The sequence below is a fragment of the Meleagris gallopavo genome, chromosome 10 (assembly GCF_000146605.3).
Source record: "Meleagris gallopavo isolate NT-WF06-2002-E0010 breed Aviagen turkey brand Nicholas breeding stock chromosome 10, Turkey_5.1, whole genome shotgun sequence".
In the NCBI taxonomy this organism is placed as follows: Eukaryota; Metazoa; Chordata; class Aves; order Galliformes; family Phasianidae; genus Meleagris; species Meleagris gallopavo.
The window spans coordinates 3675293-3692861 of NC_015020.2; the positions used below are offsets into that span (position 1 = coordinate 3675293).

Sequence of the window (17569 nt, forward strand, 5' to 3'; positions counted from 1 at the left end):
GAGTTTGCTAAATATCAGACCCCATGGTTTGGGGGGGGTTTGCCTTTGCATCCTGTATCTACTGAGCAACCAGAAAACACAGCACATTGCTCCCAATTCCTGTGAAATACAATGCTGTTTTGAAAACTGTTTTTAATGTGTGTAATTAAATTAAAAAAAAAAAAATTAATCTTCTACTTCATAAAACAAACTAAAAGTTGGTTCCAGAGCAAAAGTAATGAAATGTGAATAGCCACTTTTATCTTTATGGAAAAATGTACTGTGTAATTAACTATATGTGTTCTGTGTATATATTGCTTTCTATCATTGCCTGTAAAAATCCTTAACAGAATATTACAGTTGCAGTGCTGAAAAATGAAAAACTACCAGATGCCAGAACTAAGACTGCTCCTTCTCTTGATTCCTTAAACCTGATTCACCTCTTGAATCCTCCTTTCTTGACCCACTTTCCCGCTTCTTCCTGCAACATTATTCTTCCTCCACTGTGCCTAGGTACCAGGAAGGGCATCAGAGAAAATACAGGAGACAGGCACCTGATAACATTTTCAGTATTTACTGCTTGAATGGATACATGCAGGAGTAATTGCTTCTCAAAGGAAAATAAGAAGTTTTGCTTGTGAAAGATTTTTAAGGGGCTGTTCTTGCAAAAATTGTAGAATCGGGTTAAATAGATAAAATTATCAACAGTAAATTATAAACTAGTGAAAGTGTAAAGGACTGACTGAAACTATTTACACAAGGCCGAGCTGAAGGGACTGTAATACTAACAATAATAGCGTGCTTCGATCTGAACATGTGAAATAAAGCAGAAAAAAGGCAGAGACTTTCAAATGCAATTAGGGATGCTATCAGTACTTCTATTTCTGAAGTCCCACTCTGAAGCATCTTTGAGAAATCAGATGTGGAGAGTTCTAGCAGTGCGTATTTTCTGATAAGCATTCCTTTGCAAAATATTATTTTGAATTTCAAAAGTAGTTTTAGACCCCATTAGTCACTGTAAGCATGTGAGCCAAAATACATAGTTTTTGCAGGTTTAAACTAGGATTTGAGATGCTCTTTAACTTCCTTTATCTGGCATTTCACTTATCCCTGTACTCTTTTCTTTATCCAGGAAGAGGAATAAGAATTCTAGACATTTTGAAAGATGGGGAAACTCTCACTTCCTTCTTACTGGAAAACCTTGGCCTTCCTGATGCAGTTGTTTTCCAGCTTGTTAATGCTCAAGTGCGCCCTGAACAGGTGAGTGGAGTACAAAAGCTACCAGTTACCTGCCTAAAATACAGCCTCTTGAATTGTATATGCAAAGTAACTTCAGTGGGGACTTCACACTATACATCTGCTTTAGTGGCTGTGTATTTTTTAACCTAGAAGAATGCTTTTTGTCTTGACAGTTTTAAAACTAAAGGAGGGATGGTTTAGATTAGATGTCAGGGAAAGTTTTTCACTGAGAGGATGCTGAGGTGCTGGAACAAGTTGCCTGGAGAGGTTGTGGACCCTGGAGGTGTTCAGAGCCAGGTTGAATGGGGCCCTGGGCAACCTGATCTAGTACTTTATCTAGCAGTTGGTAACCCTGCCTGTGGCAGGGAGGCTGGAGCTTGATGATGTTTGGGGTCCCTTCCAACCCAAATCATTCTGTGATTCTATGGATATTTTGCATATGCATTAAATAAAGGTATTTTGTTTGATGCCATCATTGCTCCTAGATCTAGAACAGCTAGATGTTAAGAAATGATACTGACAAGTAAGGCATATGTCCTTGTGATTAAAGACTTCTCAAAAGCATAAGGTAGTTGTTCAGTTTTTTGGCGGACAACAGCTCTGATGATTAACAGCAGAAAACAATTTTCAGGCTCCTAATTTAATGTTTAAATTCTCTGCCCCAGTGCCAGCAAAGTAGCATGCTGACCTTAGGGGTGGGAATGTAAAAGCAGACCCAATTTTTTTTTGGATCCCAGCTGAATAACAAACGTACTCAGAAAATTCACAGTGAAAACTGCAGGTCAGATCACTCCTGTAGCAGCTAAATGGTGGCTAAGTAGTCCAGGCTGTCTCTGCAACTGTATGTACTGGTATGTCAGAATCGAGGGGAATGTTGTATTAGAGAATGAATGTTGCTGAATCAGAACTCTGGAACTGTTTCTACACTGCATTAGTGTGTGTGGGTTGAAACAAGTGAATAACTGAGGCTCAAAACTCAATTCTTCTTTTTCACCATCACATAAAACACAAATGCTAGAACTGTGTGCAGCCAAAAAGGGAGGAAATTAATGATCTTGCATTCAGTGTCTTTTGTGCCTCACAGATTCCAGATAGTTTGACTGGCTGCCAGATTTCTTATCTGCTGTGTTCTTGATTAGAATCAAGAGATCTCCCCACTCCTCACTTGGTCATGAAGCAATACCACAAGACCATACCATAGCCAGCAGTGTCAGTTGATACATCCAGCTTGCTTTTATGTCTCTGCATCTGCAGAGATAGCAGAAAATTGTTTCCTTGCAGCTTCTGACAAGACAAATAAATATAGATACACTGTTGGGCTTCTCTTTCCCTTTTCCTCCCTGCTGCCACTCCTCTTCTGCATTAGAATTCTGCTGCACCAGGAGAACCGTGTGCTGTTGTGTTAGGCTATATTAGCTGCGCAATGGCTTTCATTCGTCTGCTGTTGAAAACCCTTCAGCTGCTAATGTATGCAGGACTGATGGTGTTTTCAGCTCCATCTCCGGAAGTATTCTCGGGACCTGCTGGAACATACTGTCCTGCTGTATTCTCTGTGCTGCTGTAGAAAGAGATGCTGTTCTTTTTATACTTGGAATTTAAAAAAAATGAACATCAGTTAAAGATGAAGCTGGCAGAAATCTGGTATTAAACTCCACTTTCATTGTTCTGTGTGATGTTTTCTTGTTAATGGTTATCACAGGTGTATAAGGTCATCTTACAGAAGCTGATTTACAGCAATGAGGAAAGAAAGCGCTATGAATACTTTCTCCAAGAGCAATGGAATGAGGAAAATCTGATCTCATAGTTCTCAAAAGACCCTAAGAGAATTAATTTTAATAGAAATTGAATACTTACTCTGCTATGGGAAATACATCATAATTCATAAAATCATAGAATGGCCTAGGTTGGAAGGCAATTCAAAGATCTAGTTCCAATTTCCCTGCCATGGGCAGGGTTTCCATCCACTAGATCAGACTGCCCAGAAACCCATCAAGCCTGGCCTTGAACACCGGCAGGAAAGGGGCACTCACAAGCTCTCTGGGCAGCCTGTGCCACTGCCTCACCACCTTCTGAGTGATGAATTTCTTCCTGATATCTAACCTAAATCTCTCCTCTTTCAGTTTAAATCCATTCCCCCTTGTCCTATCGCTACCTACCTGTGTAAAAAGGCAGTCCCCCTCCTGCTTTTAAGTTCCTTTTAGGTATTGGAAAATGGCAATAAGCTCTCCCCAGAGCTTTCTCTTCCCCAGATTAAACAATTGCAACTCCCTCAATCTTCCATCATAGAAGAAAAGCTCTGGTCCTCTAATTGAATTTGTGACCCTCCCCTGGACTCACTCTGACAGCTTTGCATCCTTCTTGTGCTGGTTCCTGGGCCTGGATACAGTACTCCAGATGGGGCCTCACAATCACCTACCTCTCCCTGCTAGCCACCCCTCTTTTGACACAGCCCAGGACAACACTGGCGTTCCAGGCTGCAAGAGCGCTCTGCTGGCTCATGTCCAGATTTTCTTATAGATCTTATTGATAAGACCAGCCCATGTGACTTGCTCATGCTTGGTTCCGGTCAAAGTCTCAGAGCTGTGACTGGAATACAGATCTGTGGTTGGCTTTAGCCTTTACCACAATAGCTCATCTCCATTTCTTCATGCCACTCCACTCTGCCTGCATATCGCTAGATGCCCTTTTTCCTTGGCTGGAACGGAATAGAGCTGAGTGAGCTAAAAGCAAGCTGAGAGCTTGTTTACAAGAGCCTGATTGCTGCCAACAGCTGGCTGCAGATCTAGGTCCCAGCTGCCTGGGAATGCAGGAAATGACACACAGAGCTGAAATCTAAACCTGATCAAACAGGCAACTAGCTGAAATAATAATTTGGACTTCATTTCTTTAGACAAACAGTGACACATTGATTAAAAAAAAGTATTGAATTTTTCCTCTGAGGGCCTGTTTTTTTTTGAGTCATTCTAAGATAAGGATAAGAGACTGATGTTAAATACAATAAGTTCAGGAAAGATTGGCAACAGCCCACCCTACCGGAAAAATTGGAAGGGCGGAGGTTTTATGTTTTTCTAAACCCATCTGTTTGTGAACATTCTTGAAATGCAACTACTGTTTGTAAATAACCTTTTTTTCTGTTTAATCTCCTTCAATTATGTTAACGTCACAGTTTCCTCATTTCACAAATCAAAGTAAGATTCCCAGGTTGCCTCCCTGTGCAGCTCAACTGTATTGCAGTTCATGTTGAATGATAAGGACTATGCCAAGTCAGACGTGCACAGTTAAAAAATGTTTTCTTTTCACATGCATCTTTCCAGAACTGTGATGTCAGTGAAAGACTTTATTTCTTCAGTCATTAGGTCAGTTAAATTCAAATGCTAAAATTTGTGGCGGAATTGAGATGTTTTGGAGGATTTTTTTTGGAAGCCAGACTCTACCTCTCAGTTGCTTTTTTGCATTCTGCCTCTCTCTAAATTGTGTTAGCAATGCAGCATGAATGCCCTGTTTGTGTCACTCTTCTCACAGGTCTTGGCTTTGCTGTAAAACAAGTCTCGCTTTCTTAGCAGTACTTGCATTTGCAGATTCCCCTGTAGGTGAAATTGTGCGGTGAAAAAACGCTGAGGACACGCATTTGTAATTTAATTTTTAAAAATTCATAATCTAGTATGTAGACTATAACTCACTGAATAGCATACAGTACTTGCCGTGCCATATCTACTTATGGAAGAATGTTCACTTGCAAAGAGCCTGTGCTGACTGGACTGATTATTTAAACTGTACATATTTGCAAAGACCAAGCATTGGTGTAAAGGATGAGGAAATTGATGGAGGTTAATTTAATTACTGCTGTGCACTTGATTTCAGGCATCCTGTTTTTTAAAATTGTATTATGTTAGAACTCTTCAAGGATTTGCTGCTGTACTTGTGCTCAGACTCCCTAGTGTAAGTAGAATAGATTATGCTAATATACATTTATGTGCAGGGATGATAGGGACAGTACCTGCTAGATTTCTAGGAATTTGCATCTCTTTTTTGCACTATCATCATACACAATGTGTGTGTAATACAGGTGTATTTTCTGTAGTCTGAAAGTCTGTGTTTGTCTTCATGGTAGGACTTAAAGCCATCATGGTGTTGTGAACTTTTTTCCTTACGGTTTGTACTATGGAAGAGATGGACAGAGGATGGGAGCTTTAGTTTATGGGCAATTTCCAGTGCTATATTTTATTATATTACTATGTATTGTGTTCACTGTAAAGCAAGCAGAGCTAAATTTCAGACTTCCAAGCATATTCTGTTACAACAATAAAAATTCCAGGTACGCTGATTTCTGTGCGGTTACACTTTATTTACATTAGTTTAACTGTAAACTACTTCCACTCATTAAACACTGGAGAAATTTTTTATTTTCTGTTCCATGTTTATATTAGAAGTTGAAATAAGTAGGTTGGGTGTACTTTAATGTAAAATGACTTTTTAGAGTCTGGCTGTATGCCTGTACACAGTGGCAATGAATAATGTTGTGTGGAAGCATTACAGTGGGAATAATCATGACTGAAATAAAAAAGTGAAGGAAATCAAGCTTAGGAGCTATTGGAATTACCTTTTTCTTTTAGATCAGATGATAACAAAACCATAACCAGGCTAAACAAAGTAGGGTTGCGTGGCACATTTGGTTAGCCCTGAGGGAATATTTTCAAGCAAGCAAAAGCTTAACCATAAGAATAAGTGGCATGGCATGGCCTCAGGCATGCTTATATGCCAGAAAGTAAAGAAAACTCATTAGAAGGATGCAGTGAAAAGAGAAATCTCTAGTGAGAAGAAAAGTCTATCTGAAGGTGAGGTGATCTAGCATACCACAAAATGAAGGCTGTTAAAGAATTAGTGTTTACACTGACCTCATCTTCCCGCCATTCATGAAAATATTAGCAGGTGCTGATATCAAACGTCCATTTTTTATAAATCTCTAATTGTTCCTGCACAGGTCTGAAGATTTCACAAAATTAAATAATAAATTGTTTTTGATTGCAGTTTGCTTATGGTGTACCGAACTTGACGCTGAAGGACATTGCTTGTAGCCAGATGCTCTTGGACCGCTTTATTATCTTCAGCAGCCGAAGAGGCCTCCCTTCTGTTCACAAGGCCATGTGTGCTCTCTCCCAGGAAGGCCTACAGAGAGTAGAAGATGCCTTGTATGCAAATGTTGATTTATTTAAGCTATTTCAGCTGGTAAGTACTAACACAATGATCCTCACCTATGTGATACTTCATTGAACTTCAACAATTTTTTTTCATAGTGCATCACCAGTGTTTAAGTGGTTTTCGTTCACTTGCCACTGCAAATGTGTGATTATTGATGTAGGATTATTAGCCTATCATCAGCAGGAGCAGTAGACAGTTTGGAACATACTTTAGGAGATAACAGAAATTCACCATACAACAGAACTAAAAGAATCAAATAAAATTTTAAAATCAGTGTTTTCTTCCCAGATTGTGTAACAGAACAGGATGCAGCACAACCTACTAGGGATCTGAAATAACCCCAGCCATTCCATCCTGTCTGCTTCATCCAGCAAGGCAGAATTTTACTCTAAAGTCAAAGCCATGGTGCAACTTGAATTACAATATCTACACAAACCATTTTGTTTTGTTTTTAAACAAGTTCTACTGGCTTTAATCATGCTTTCTACAGTAGCTTTTCCTCCTGTTGATTTTTGTTACCCTTCTTTGTGTTGTTCATATTTCTATTGTGTCCTTGCTGTAAATAAACCACAACTGCAGTCAGAGTTCAGCATCCATGTATCATGGAAATAAGTACACGATGATATAATGATATATATTTGCAATTGCTCTCTGCTCTTTTCTTGTATTATCTAATATTCCCTGGTGCTTTTAGAGAACTAATTGTAATGATTCCAAGGTCTCTTTCCATGATAGTCCATCACTGTGTACATATTCTGTTTTATGACTGTATTTTGCAACACTGCATTTATTTTGCTGGTTTTTACTATGTAAGTTATTATCATGAGATCATCACTTCGACAGCTTGCTGTATACAGCAGGTAGCTTGTACTATGCAGATTCTAAATCTAAAGATTCTAAAGAATTGATTCAACTTTGCTGTCACGGCGGAGTAATACCACGATTAATTTAGCACGGATTTAATTCAGCTTTGTGTTATTCAGAACTGGAAACAGGGACTGCTTTTGTAGCATTCACGGTCATTCTTTGTGCCTATGTGATTTTGCCAGTCCTGTTAGGAATCCATGGTCAGCTTTTGACTATTTTTCATTTCTAAATATGTGCACAGATATTTTCAAATATCTGATGCTCGTTGGAAGTAGCAGAGAGTTACTCCTACAATACTTCCCAGGTATGTTTTCAGCACTTAAGAATTTCCTTAAGCACACTGCACTACCCAGCTTTAGGATTAAACTGCTAATGTAATTATTTTCTTGTCATGTTAAATAAAATGGAAGGATGAGATTTGATGAAGAAATCGTCTGTGTTTAAACAGAAATAGACTCATGTGGGGAAATGGAAACATAAACCTGAAGCCAAATTCTGGACTTGCAAAAGACTGGGTCTTCGGGTGCTGGTTTGTGCTCTGATCCGTCACTACAAGATTTGCCTGCCAAGACTTCCCCTCAGCATCGAAAGGCTATCCATAGCCTGGTTCCCAGCAGTTTTAGTGCATGCTTAACTCTAAAGAGAAGGTCTATCTTTTCATGATGCCTAGCACAATGAGAAATTAAGTTGTTAGAAGCTTTCCTACGCACCTATCGTTAAAGTTGCTAAATAATTTTAATATATTTGTGGCTTTTTTCCCCTTTGAACTTCTTTAAACTCCTTAAAAATATAAAAATAAAATTCTTGAATACTTTACTGCAGTTTTGGGAGGAGATAAGCAGTTCTTCACTAAGCATAGACACAGGTTGCTGAAATAGTTGCTTTGGACAGCGTCACTCCGTGCACTTGTTATGTAACTATACTGAGCATAAATCTGTACTGAGTTTTGTAGGCAGGATGAGTCTTTGTTAGAGCTTTTTAATTTAAACTTATGCATTAGATAGATTGGTGCATTCAAAATCCTAGATGATTTTCTATACTGTTACACTGTCAGTCTCTCCGTACTTCATGGCTTTCAGGCTACAGCTGTCTAGCATAACCAACCATTTACATGGTTTCAAGCACAAATTAAGATAAGGAAAGAATAAATTTACTGCAAATGGTAAAAGAATGTAAGGTAATTCTAAGAGAGAGACAATTAATACCTCAATATTAATGCAGTATGGGAGAGAGAGAAAGGCTATGACTGTGCTGCTTGCTGTGCTGCCAAAACCCAGAAGTCTCTCATCTCCGTCACCTGGAATCGGATGCAACAATGTAAGCAAAGTAGTATATGACACCATGCTATGGTGTCACCTGTTTCTTAGACAGTTAGTGGTAATTAAAGTGTAAACCCCTGGCAGCAAGGTCATTTGATCAGTCTGTAGGAGCCTGGAAAATCAATGGTTTCTACCAGATCTAACAGACAGTAAGAACCTGTCTTGAAAATCAGGAGCTCTTGCAGGTACTACCAGCTAATTCTCCTCAATGGTAAGCAGTGGCCTCCTGAATGAATACTTGATAAATGAGAAAGCTAACAAGAGTCTTTACATCACACTGTCTGAGAAGAAGCTTCTCATAAATGGCTATTGCTTCATTCCTTATTTCTGCACTTCTTGGTGTGGTGAAATTAGAAAAGCAAAACATACCAAGCTATATTTTCAATGGATTGTGACTTTTTCAGCCTCATGATAGTAAGGCCACTCACTCAACCTGGTACGTGAGTCTATGTGCAGGTAATGGTTTTGTGGACGAACAAAACTGTCTAGACAGTGTTCCAAATAACTCATTGAACTAGAGATGCCATTTGGATTTTCTTTTCTTATTGTATTAGCTGTTGTCATTTATAAACTATTCAAAACACATCTATATTTCTCATGTATTTGCAGCTTCCCACTGTGTTGGACAGAAATTCACCAGGTGCTGACCTCAGGTCCTGGGGGAGGGTGCTATCTAATGTTTCCCAAGCAGTACAAAAGGTAAGTGGTCTAATAATAGAAGGCACCACTTTTCTGAGTGATGTGTAGTCTTCTATTTTTATTCTGCTTATTCCCATTACCCGCTTTATCAGAAAGAAAACTGAATTATTTGGGAAGATATGCTTTCTTAGAAATTAATTCTTCCCTCATCACAAAATAAATGTGGACATAAGCATTAGCAATTCTGAAGCATATTGATTTATTCAGAATAGACATGAAAGAACAAGAACTGAAAATGGTGCCTGTAACCAGCACAGAGATTAAATAGTCAGATTCTGACTGCTTCTAGACTTTACAAGTCTTTGCACAATGGAGATCTCTCCAAATACTTTCTTCCTTTGAGGGTTGCAATTAACAAAGAAATCTTTTTTTTACTGCAGCTAGCCAGGAAGCAAAGTGTTCAGGACCTTTTAATGGTTTGGGAACCATTTGTACAAGGTGGAATACCAGAATCTTTAGACCACTTGGTGAGCTCCCTTTCTGATCTTTTCTGTGGCTACCCAGAAGGAGGTGGATCCAGAGTGCTTTCTTTCAACTGGTATGAAGATAACAACTACAAAGCTTTCCTGGGGATTGATTCCACAAAGAAATCCATTTATCTTTATGATAATACAACCAGTAAGTTTTTCCACCAAACCACGATAGATACTGTGTACATATGCAGTGTATGCTAGAATACCACTATGGCTTTTATAAAATAATGCTTTAAAGCAGTTGATTTGAGAAATTAGAGACAGATAAAATAATTTTACTTGCAGTTGCAATAGAAAAGAAATCAAAGAGGAACCAACTTTATTTTTCTGCTATTTATTATTTTATCTCTTTATTGTCCTCTTTAACTTTCCATTTATCTTTTTTTTTTATATTGAGATCACACACTATTTTTGTTACATATATAAGTTTTTGTTGCATTAGATTTGTCTGTTCCTTCTGGTATGACTGACATGTTTGTGTAGTTGCAAAGTAGAGGTGAGCATTTTACCAGCAGAGAGAATTCTAAATGCCACTATCTGTGTTGATACTTGACTCTACTTCTGTCACAAGACCAGTAGAAGATCCAGTATTTCCATTTCCTTAGCCAAGGAACAGAAAAGTTGCATTCTGACTGCGAAAATAATTTATAACGCAGAAGTAAGATTGAAATGCTTATGTAAAAATGCTTAGTTCTAAGTTCATTATAAGATCAAATTCTGAACTGCTGAATCTCCAGTCCTTAAGTTTATTCTGTGAAAGAATTAATGACTGATAGGAGAAAGAAAATAGTTCCATATCAGAATCAACTACCATAGTAAGGAGTGAAACAATATGAAATTTGTTTGCTGTCCTGTACTCTCTGATGTCTACTTTGCAACTATAAAATCTACTTTACAATCTTCTTCATTTTTTTAGACATTTTAGTTCTGTATTATAAAATGTGCTTATCCTATTCAGTTTCATAATACACTTAGCTGTCCATATTGCCAGCAAAAAGCCCTGCAGGATGTTATGTATGGTAAAATTTAAGGAAAGTTACATAAAGACTATTTGTCTTTCTGTCTTTAGCACCCTTTTGCAATGAGTTGATTCAGAACTTGGAATCAAACCCTTTAACCAAAATAGCCTGGAGTGCTGTGAAGCCCCTGCTGATGGGAAAAATCCTCTTTGCTCCCAATTCACCTCCTGTACAGCAAATCATTAAAAATGTAAGGAATTAAAAAATATACAAATGTGTATTTCTAAAAAATTGCATTCTAAGAAACATACTTTGAAAAACAGTCAACCTAATCAGATTTTCTTCAGGAACTCCTCTTGTTCTGAGGATCATTAGAAGAGGACTGGTTACATTTCATTAAAAAAAACAAAAACAAACAAACAAAAAAAAAACAGGAGGCATGTCTTCTCTAATTCATCATGCCTTGGCCCAAAATACTTTTTCCAGCTCAAGTAGCCTTTTTTATGGCGTGTTCCTATATTTGCATTGACAAAAACTGTAATATTCATATGTATGTAGATTGCTCTGAAAGTAATACCTCCTGTTTATTTCCATGGAAAGTGCAACAGACTTAAAGAGCATGATAACACTGTTTGATAGAGTAAATTCTCAGCTACAAAATGCTGTTTTTCAATACTCATTGCCATTAGCTAATTTGCACAGTTGAGCTGATTGAGACGTTTTTCATTTCTTGGTGTTACATCTGTGAATGGCCTTCCAGAATATGGCTTGTCTTTCATGTCACTGTCACCACTGCTGAAATGAACCATCCAACACCATACTGAGCTGACATCCACTGTTTGGTTTCCATAAATGTTCAGCAAGTGGCAATGAATGTCAATGGGTGCAATTTTTTCAACATGGCAATGCACTTTTCTTCATACAGGCCTCCATGTCAGACACCATTCTGTCAGATTACCTCTCTGCTGTGACCTTGATATAAATGCTCAAATTAATTTCACCCATCTTTAGGGTCTCAGCTGAAGAGCTTTGTTCCAGAGCCCAGGCTCCAGCTACAGGATAGAGGGAAATAGTTAAGGGAAAAAAAGACAAAGAGGAAATCATTCAACCTAAAACTTGAGTAGTTAAAGGAATTGAAGATAAGTGGGGTTAATGTGGGCTCTTGGTTTTTTTTTTTGTTTTGTTTTGTTTTCATTACAAGAACCACAGAAACATATCCTAAGTGACTTAGATTCCAAATGGATTTTGTAAATTTCCTTTCTTGAGGAATATTTATATTTCTGCTATATAAAAATTTTATTAAGTACACATTTGTAAATTACAGGTTTCACTGTCACTGAATGCCTGGATTGTAAATTCCATGTGTTTGTCTGTCTTGCATTCTAAACATTCTTTCCTGCTGTTTTTCTCCAGGCAAACTCCACTTTTGAAGAACTTGGACGTCTCAGACTGTTGATCAAAGCTTGGGAAGAAGTAGGACCTCAGCTGTGGTACTTCTTCCAAAACAGCCTGCAAATGAATATGATCCGTGTATGTTATAACTTAGCAGGAAGCTTCAGTAAGAGCAGCCTTTCACCATCCTATATTTTCTTAAGCAAGAAGATAAATATTTTAGAAGGTTTGTCTGGAAGCACAGCCTTTGCAGCAAGGAATCAGTTGCCTTTAAGGTTGCTGGGTTGCTGGCTGAGCTTGGTTTAAAGCCTAATCCTAAATGTATTACACAGACTCTGGCAACCTCAGATTGAGACACTCTTCAGTATGATAATGACTTCTTAATAAAGACAGTAATTATTGCTTTCTAACTTCTGCAAAATGTCCTTCAAAACACCCAAGTTGATTTTCTAGAATTCTACATAGGGAAAGAAAGCAGTAGAACCATGTTTTAGCTGGACCCAGCAATTTTTACTGCCTGAGGAAATTGCTTATTTCTTCTTCCCTTAAATCTGATTTTGATCAGCTGCAAGTAATATCTGTGATTGAAGTCTATAAAGCAGTTTATTCTAAATAAAATGCATGTTTTTCCAAACTTCTTTTCCTATTATATTAGACATTTATTACATTACATATTTATACATACATTACATTACATATTTATCCTCTTGCTTATAGGGGAAAAAATGCAATTAGTATTCAAGGATATATTCCTTCTTATCCATTCTTCATTCCTCACCTCCAGTTTGACTATACATTTACCCATTTATAAATTCCTTTCTTAACATACCCTTTTGTACTACTTTGCAGTTCAGAAAGAGCTATGGAAGTTGAAAACTTTTTCTAAATATGATACATGAAGAGGATTACTGTAGTGAAGCTGTTCCAATATGTTTCCTCAGGACTCTCTGAAGCACTCTACAGTGAGGGACTTCCTGAACAGTCAGCTGGGTACTGAAGGCTTAACTGCTGAGTACATTATCAACTTTCTCCACAATGGGCCTCCAGGTAGTAGGGAAAAGGGAATGGTGGATTTTGACTGGAGGAACATATTCAGTGCTGCAGACCAAGCTCTGCGTTTGCTCAGCCAGTATCTGGAGGTAAGGGCATCTCCCTCTCTGCTGGGAATACTTCTAGAGAATATCTTGAAGCAGGATAGACGGTACCTTGAATCTGTGGCAGCAGAACAAAAAAGAACAGACTTAAATTTCACAATCCCTTAATCCTGCATTCAAAGTGTAAATTGAATGTCTGAATGTGCTTTGGGGCTGAGAAGCAGAAAGTGCTTTTTTCTTTAAGGAAAACTGCATTGTTGTTTTTTTTTTTTTAACTACTACCAAACTGCAAGGACAGGACTAGAGAACTAATAGTTCTTTGGAAATTCCCAGTACAGGATTTTGAGAACCTGATAAAAAACACATGGAATTTCTGCTTGTTTTGTAGCCACTTCTGACAAGACGTTTCCTGGAATCTCTTCATCCATTTTCTAGGAGTGCTGTATCTTTATAGGCTTTTTGAGAGTCACAGTACAAAAAGTGACATGAAATTTCATTATGTAAATAAGGAAATGCTAAAAACATAGATGAAAATATGAAGCTATTCAGAAAATGCTTTGGAATATACTTTCTATCAGGCTACTCTAGCATGGACAGTGTACCTTACAGATGAGTTTGTCAGACTCAGATTAGTAAGTCTATAAAAATAAAAATATAAAAGTGATTAAAAAAATATTAGATTTCTAGAGGACTGAGCAAACTGCTACATCCATTCCTTTCCCAGAGCCAAGTAAATGACAAAAGGTGTTATATTTTTCCTGTATCTTTCTGATATTAGGTAAAAACATGTTTGGAACTGGACCTGAGATGGCATGGATTGTTGCTGAGTTAGATAGAAGAAATGCCAACTCTTCTTTGTAAACTTAAGAAATTAGACAAAATTAGTGGAGCCTGCGATGCTGTAGGATTAACACTGAGAGTTTAAAACGCTGTTGCACTTGGCCATAATACACATTTAGCACTTCTCATCTGAGGTTTGGAGTCTTTAAAGAGTTTAATTATTTCGTACAGTATCTGAAAGGATAGTTAGTAATGGTTAAATGGCTAAGCCTCAAGCTCACAGAGAAAGCTGATATTAATTGTAGGCAATAGGATCAAGCCTAGCCCTGTTGATTTCTATCTAGTTCAAACTAAAAGAACCTATCTGAGAAGGCAGGACCTTAAGGTTTGTCTGCCTTCTTAAAGCTGTTGTAATAGAGGGCAATAAAGCTTTTGCATAAAGTTCTGCTAATTCTTCTGATGATGTTTAGTATCATATTAACAGAAGTATTTCTTATTTAAACTGAGTGAGATATATTGCATCAGTACAGATCAGTAGTGGAATAACCACAGTACTGGGGCAGTTACTGTACTTGGTAGTAGATCTTAGTGTCCTAAGCTCATTGTAACAAGCTAGTACTTTCAAGTCTGCTGTTTACACTAAGTTGCTAGCATTTGGAAATATTTTCACAATGTACCAAGCACAATGGGAACAAATAGCTCCTTTTCAGGTTCACCCTACCTCTCACCAGCATATACAGTGAGGGTAATCTGCTGCCAGAAGTCATCCTTGGAGGTTCCAGATTTATGTGGTACAACTGAGAGTCTTAGAAGTTATGCAGTAGCTGTTTATTCACATCACCCAAGAATTTCCTGTCACTCCCTTTGATTACCTTAGGCTACAGAACAGACAAACTCTTAAGAGGGCTAAGCATCTCTTAATACACACTAATTTCTGTTTTAATTTTCTAATCCTCTTGTTGATATTTAACTTTGGTTTTCCCATCTTTATTGGGCCATTTAAAATTATTAAATATTTACTGGTTTAAGGTAGGAAATAAATCTTAGCAAGTGGAAGATGAATCAATTTTGACATAACAGTGTTTCTAAAGGCACAAGCTCTGTTGCAATTTACTGGGGGAAAAAAAACCCTAGTTAGAGAATGCAGCACTTGTTTTGAATGCAATTCATGTTAAGGGAAAGAATTTCGGATTTTGTCTAGTAGACTACAATATAAAATCTCTTTTCACTTCAAAGGAGCTGTTATTGCAACACTAATATGTCAGCTTGTATTCTTGCACAAGTTTTTCTTTTATTCTGCTCACAAAGAAAACCCATAAGCACTTGTGTTTTCTCTTTTGAGTCTTTGCTGCTTCCTTGACTGGACATCTGGGTAAGAGTCTGTGCTGCTTCGCAGTCTAGTCCAGACACTGTACATTCTGCAGTGAAAGGTCATATGTATGACCCTGTAGTTATGTTCCACAGTAAGAGAGAAGTGGAGATGATCCATGCCTAGTGTCTTTCAGGCTATTAGTTAAGTAAAACTCCTAAACAGTACTGAGAAGCCAGTTTGAGATGAAGAAGAGATTCCTTTTTGATGCTAAATTTAATTATTTTTTCTAATTTACAGCTTAATTAAGCAAGACAATGTTTTGTCACTATATCTGCAGTAGAGTCAGTAATATACCTATATTTCATTAGCCTAGGAAGCCAAATAGTGTGTTGCTCATGACTCCCTCAAGCCCTGCAAGGAGTAGAACAGGATGGGGGAAGCATCCTTTTTATACAGAGGGCTGGGTTTTCTTCCTCAACTGTATTTGAGAACATTTGGTTAATCAGACAGATATTATCAGACCAGACAAGCGATGCTAGGAGGATTTATTAATGCATTTGCTTTTAATTCTACTGCTGCTTTGGTTTCAAAAGGCTCCCCCATTTCATTCCCAAAACTCTCTGTGGACACTCTGCAAAGCAGAGAAGAAAATGTCAGAAATGAGTTTTCACATTTAGAAACTTATTGCCGTAATGGTGAGTAAACTTAGTCCTTGCCCTTCTGTAAGTAGAGAAGTGTCTTGATTGTAAATGGGATTGAAAGGTGGGATTTTAGCATTCTCTGCTCTTTATAGGAAGATCCTTACTCTTACAAATTTTTTGCAAATAATCATACAATTCCTTAGGTTGAAAAGGACTCCTGAGATCATTTAATACAACTCTTTGTCAGTAGAATAGGCTGCCCAGTACCATGTCCAGATGGGCTTTGAATATCTCCAAAGATGGAAGCTTTGCATACTCTATGGACATCCTCTTCCAGTATTTGTCCACCCTTGCAGTAAAATGGCAACTACTTCATATGAAACTATCTACCTTTTCTATTGTCAGCCACTCATGTTTGCTTTAATATATAGCTCTTGCTAGCTTATTCCAATGCATTTTGTTATCTTTGTGGTTATTTGTAGTGTTTGACTCTGGATAAATTTGAAGGCTATCATGACGAAACCCAGCTAACTCATCAAGCCCTTCATTTACTAGAGGAAAACAAATTCTGGGCTGGTGTGGTTTTTCTGGATATAGACCCTACAAGAAAAACTCTTCTACCGCATGTGAAATACAAGATTCGGATGGACATAGATGCTGTGGAGAAAACAAATAAAATCAAAGATAGGTAGGTGATGATTCCTTCTTGGTTATTCCTGGTTATCACTTGAATATAAGCAATACAAGGACATTAGAACCTTCCTTGGATACATGCATGAAATTCAATTGTATTCACCAGTATTTAGTATGTAATGCAGAGCAGAATCCATCTCTAGTTACCAGGTTCTAACACAAGTGGTATATCACTCGTGCAACCATCAGACCAGGTAGTAGGTAGGTGCATGGATATATCGCAAAGGGAATGACTGTGCTCAGAATCTGTTCATTGATCTGCTGCAAGGTGTTAACTAGCACTATTACAGAGAAAAGTGAACAAGGCAGAACCACATGGATTATGATCCATCTCTCCTCCACCAGCACAGCAGAACTTCTCTGCTGTACCTCCTCAAATGCCCCCACATGGAGGTCTGATGACTGAAATCTAGCTCTTTCAACTTAATGTCTAAGGATAGTATGTTGCAAATAGTTATTTCTATCCTAAAACAATTACTCTGTAACATGATTTATTTATGCACATTTTTGTGAAAAATTACTATTCTGTTTAAGTATAAAGAAAATTAAAGGAAGCAAAAGAATATTCTAGGTTATAATCTTTGTCAGTCAATGTGGTCTGACAGACAAACTGGGAAAGGCAAATACAAGCAATGCCCCAGCAACATCAGTAGCGAAGATTTTTTTCCTTTTTTATTTTTTCCTTAAAGATACTATTTACCCAAATGATTTCCATGTGAAATTTTTTTAAGGTATTGGGATCCTGGTCCAAGAGCTGATCCTGTGGATGATTTACGTTATATCTGGGGAGGCTTTGCTTATCTCCAAGATATGATTGAGCATGGGATTATAAAGACCCAGACCAACACTGAAGTGCCACAAGGAATTTATCTTCAGCAAATGCCATATCCATGTTTTGTGGATGATGTGTGAGTAAGAGCAGT

General features: G+C 37.7%; 1 protein-coding gene across 1 annotated transcript in view; it reads left to right on the forward strand.

Annotated features, from left to right (window-relative positions):
- Positions 1 to 17569, forward strand: part of ABCA4 (ATP binding cassette subfamily A member 4) — a 48079-nt gene that overhangs the window by 7758 nt on the left and 22752 nt on the right. Inside the window, exons 5-13 of the mRNA XM_031554763.1 lie at positions 1112 to 1239; positions 6247 to 6444; positions 9213 to 9302; positions 9683 to 9920; positions 10845 to 10984; positions 12148 to 12264; positions 13068 to 13265; positions 16436 to 16641; positions 17378 to 17554. Of these exons, the coding sequence (XP_031410623.1) occupies positions 1112 to 1239; positions 6247 to 6444; positions 9213 to 9302; positions 9683 to 9920; positions 10845 to 10984; positions 12148 to 12264; positions 13068 to 13265; positions 16436 to 16641; positions 17378 to 17554 (1492 nt within the window). The remainder of the gene's footprint in view (positions 1 to 1111; positions 1240 to 6246; positions 6445 to 9212; positions 9303 to 9682; positions 9921 to 10844; positions 10985 to 12147; positions 12265 to 13067; positions 13266 to 16435; positions 16642 to 17377; positions 17555 to 17569) is intronic.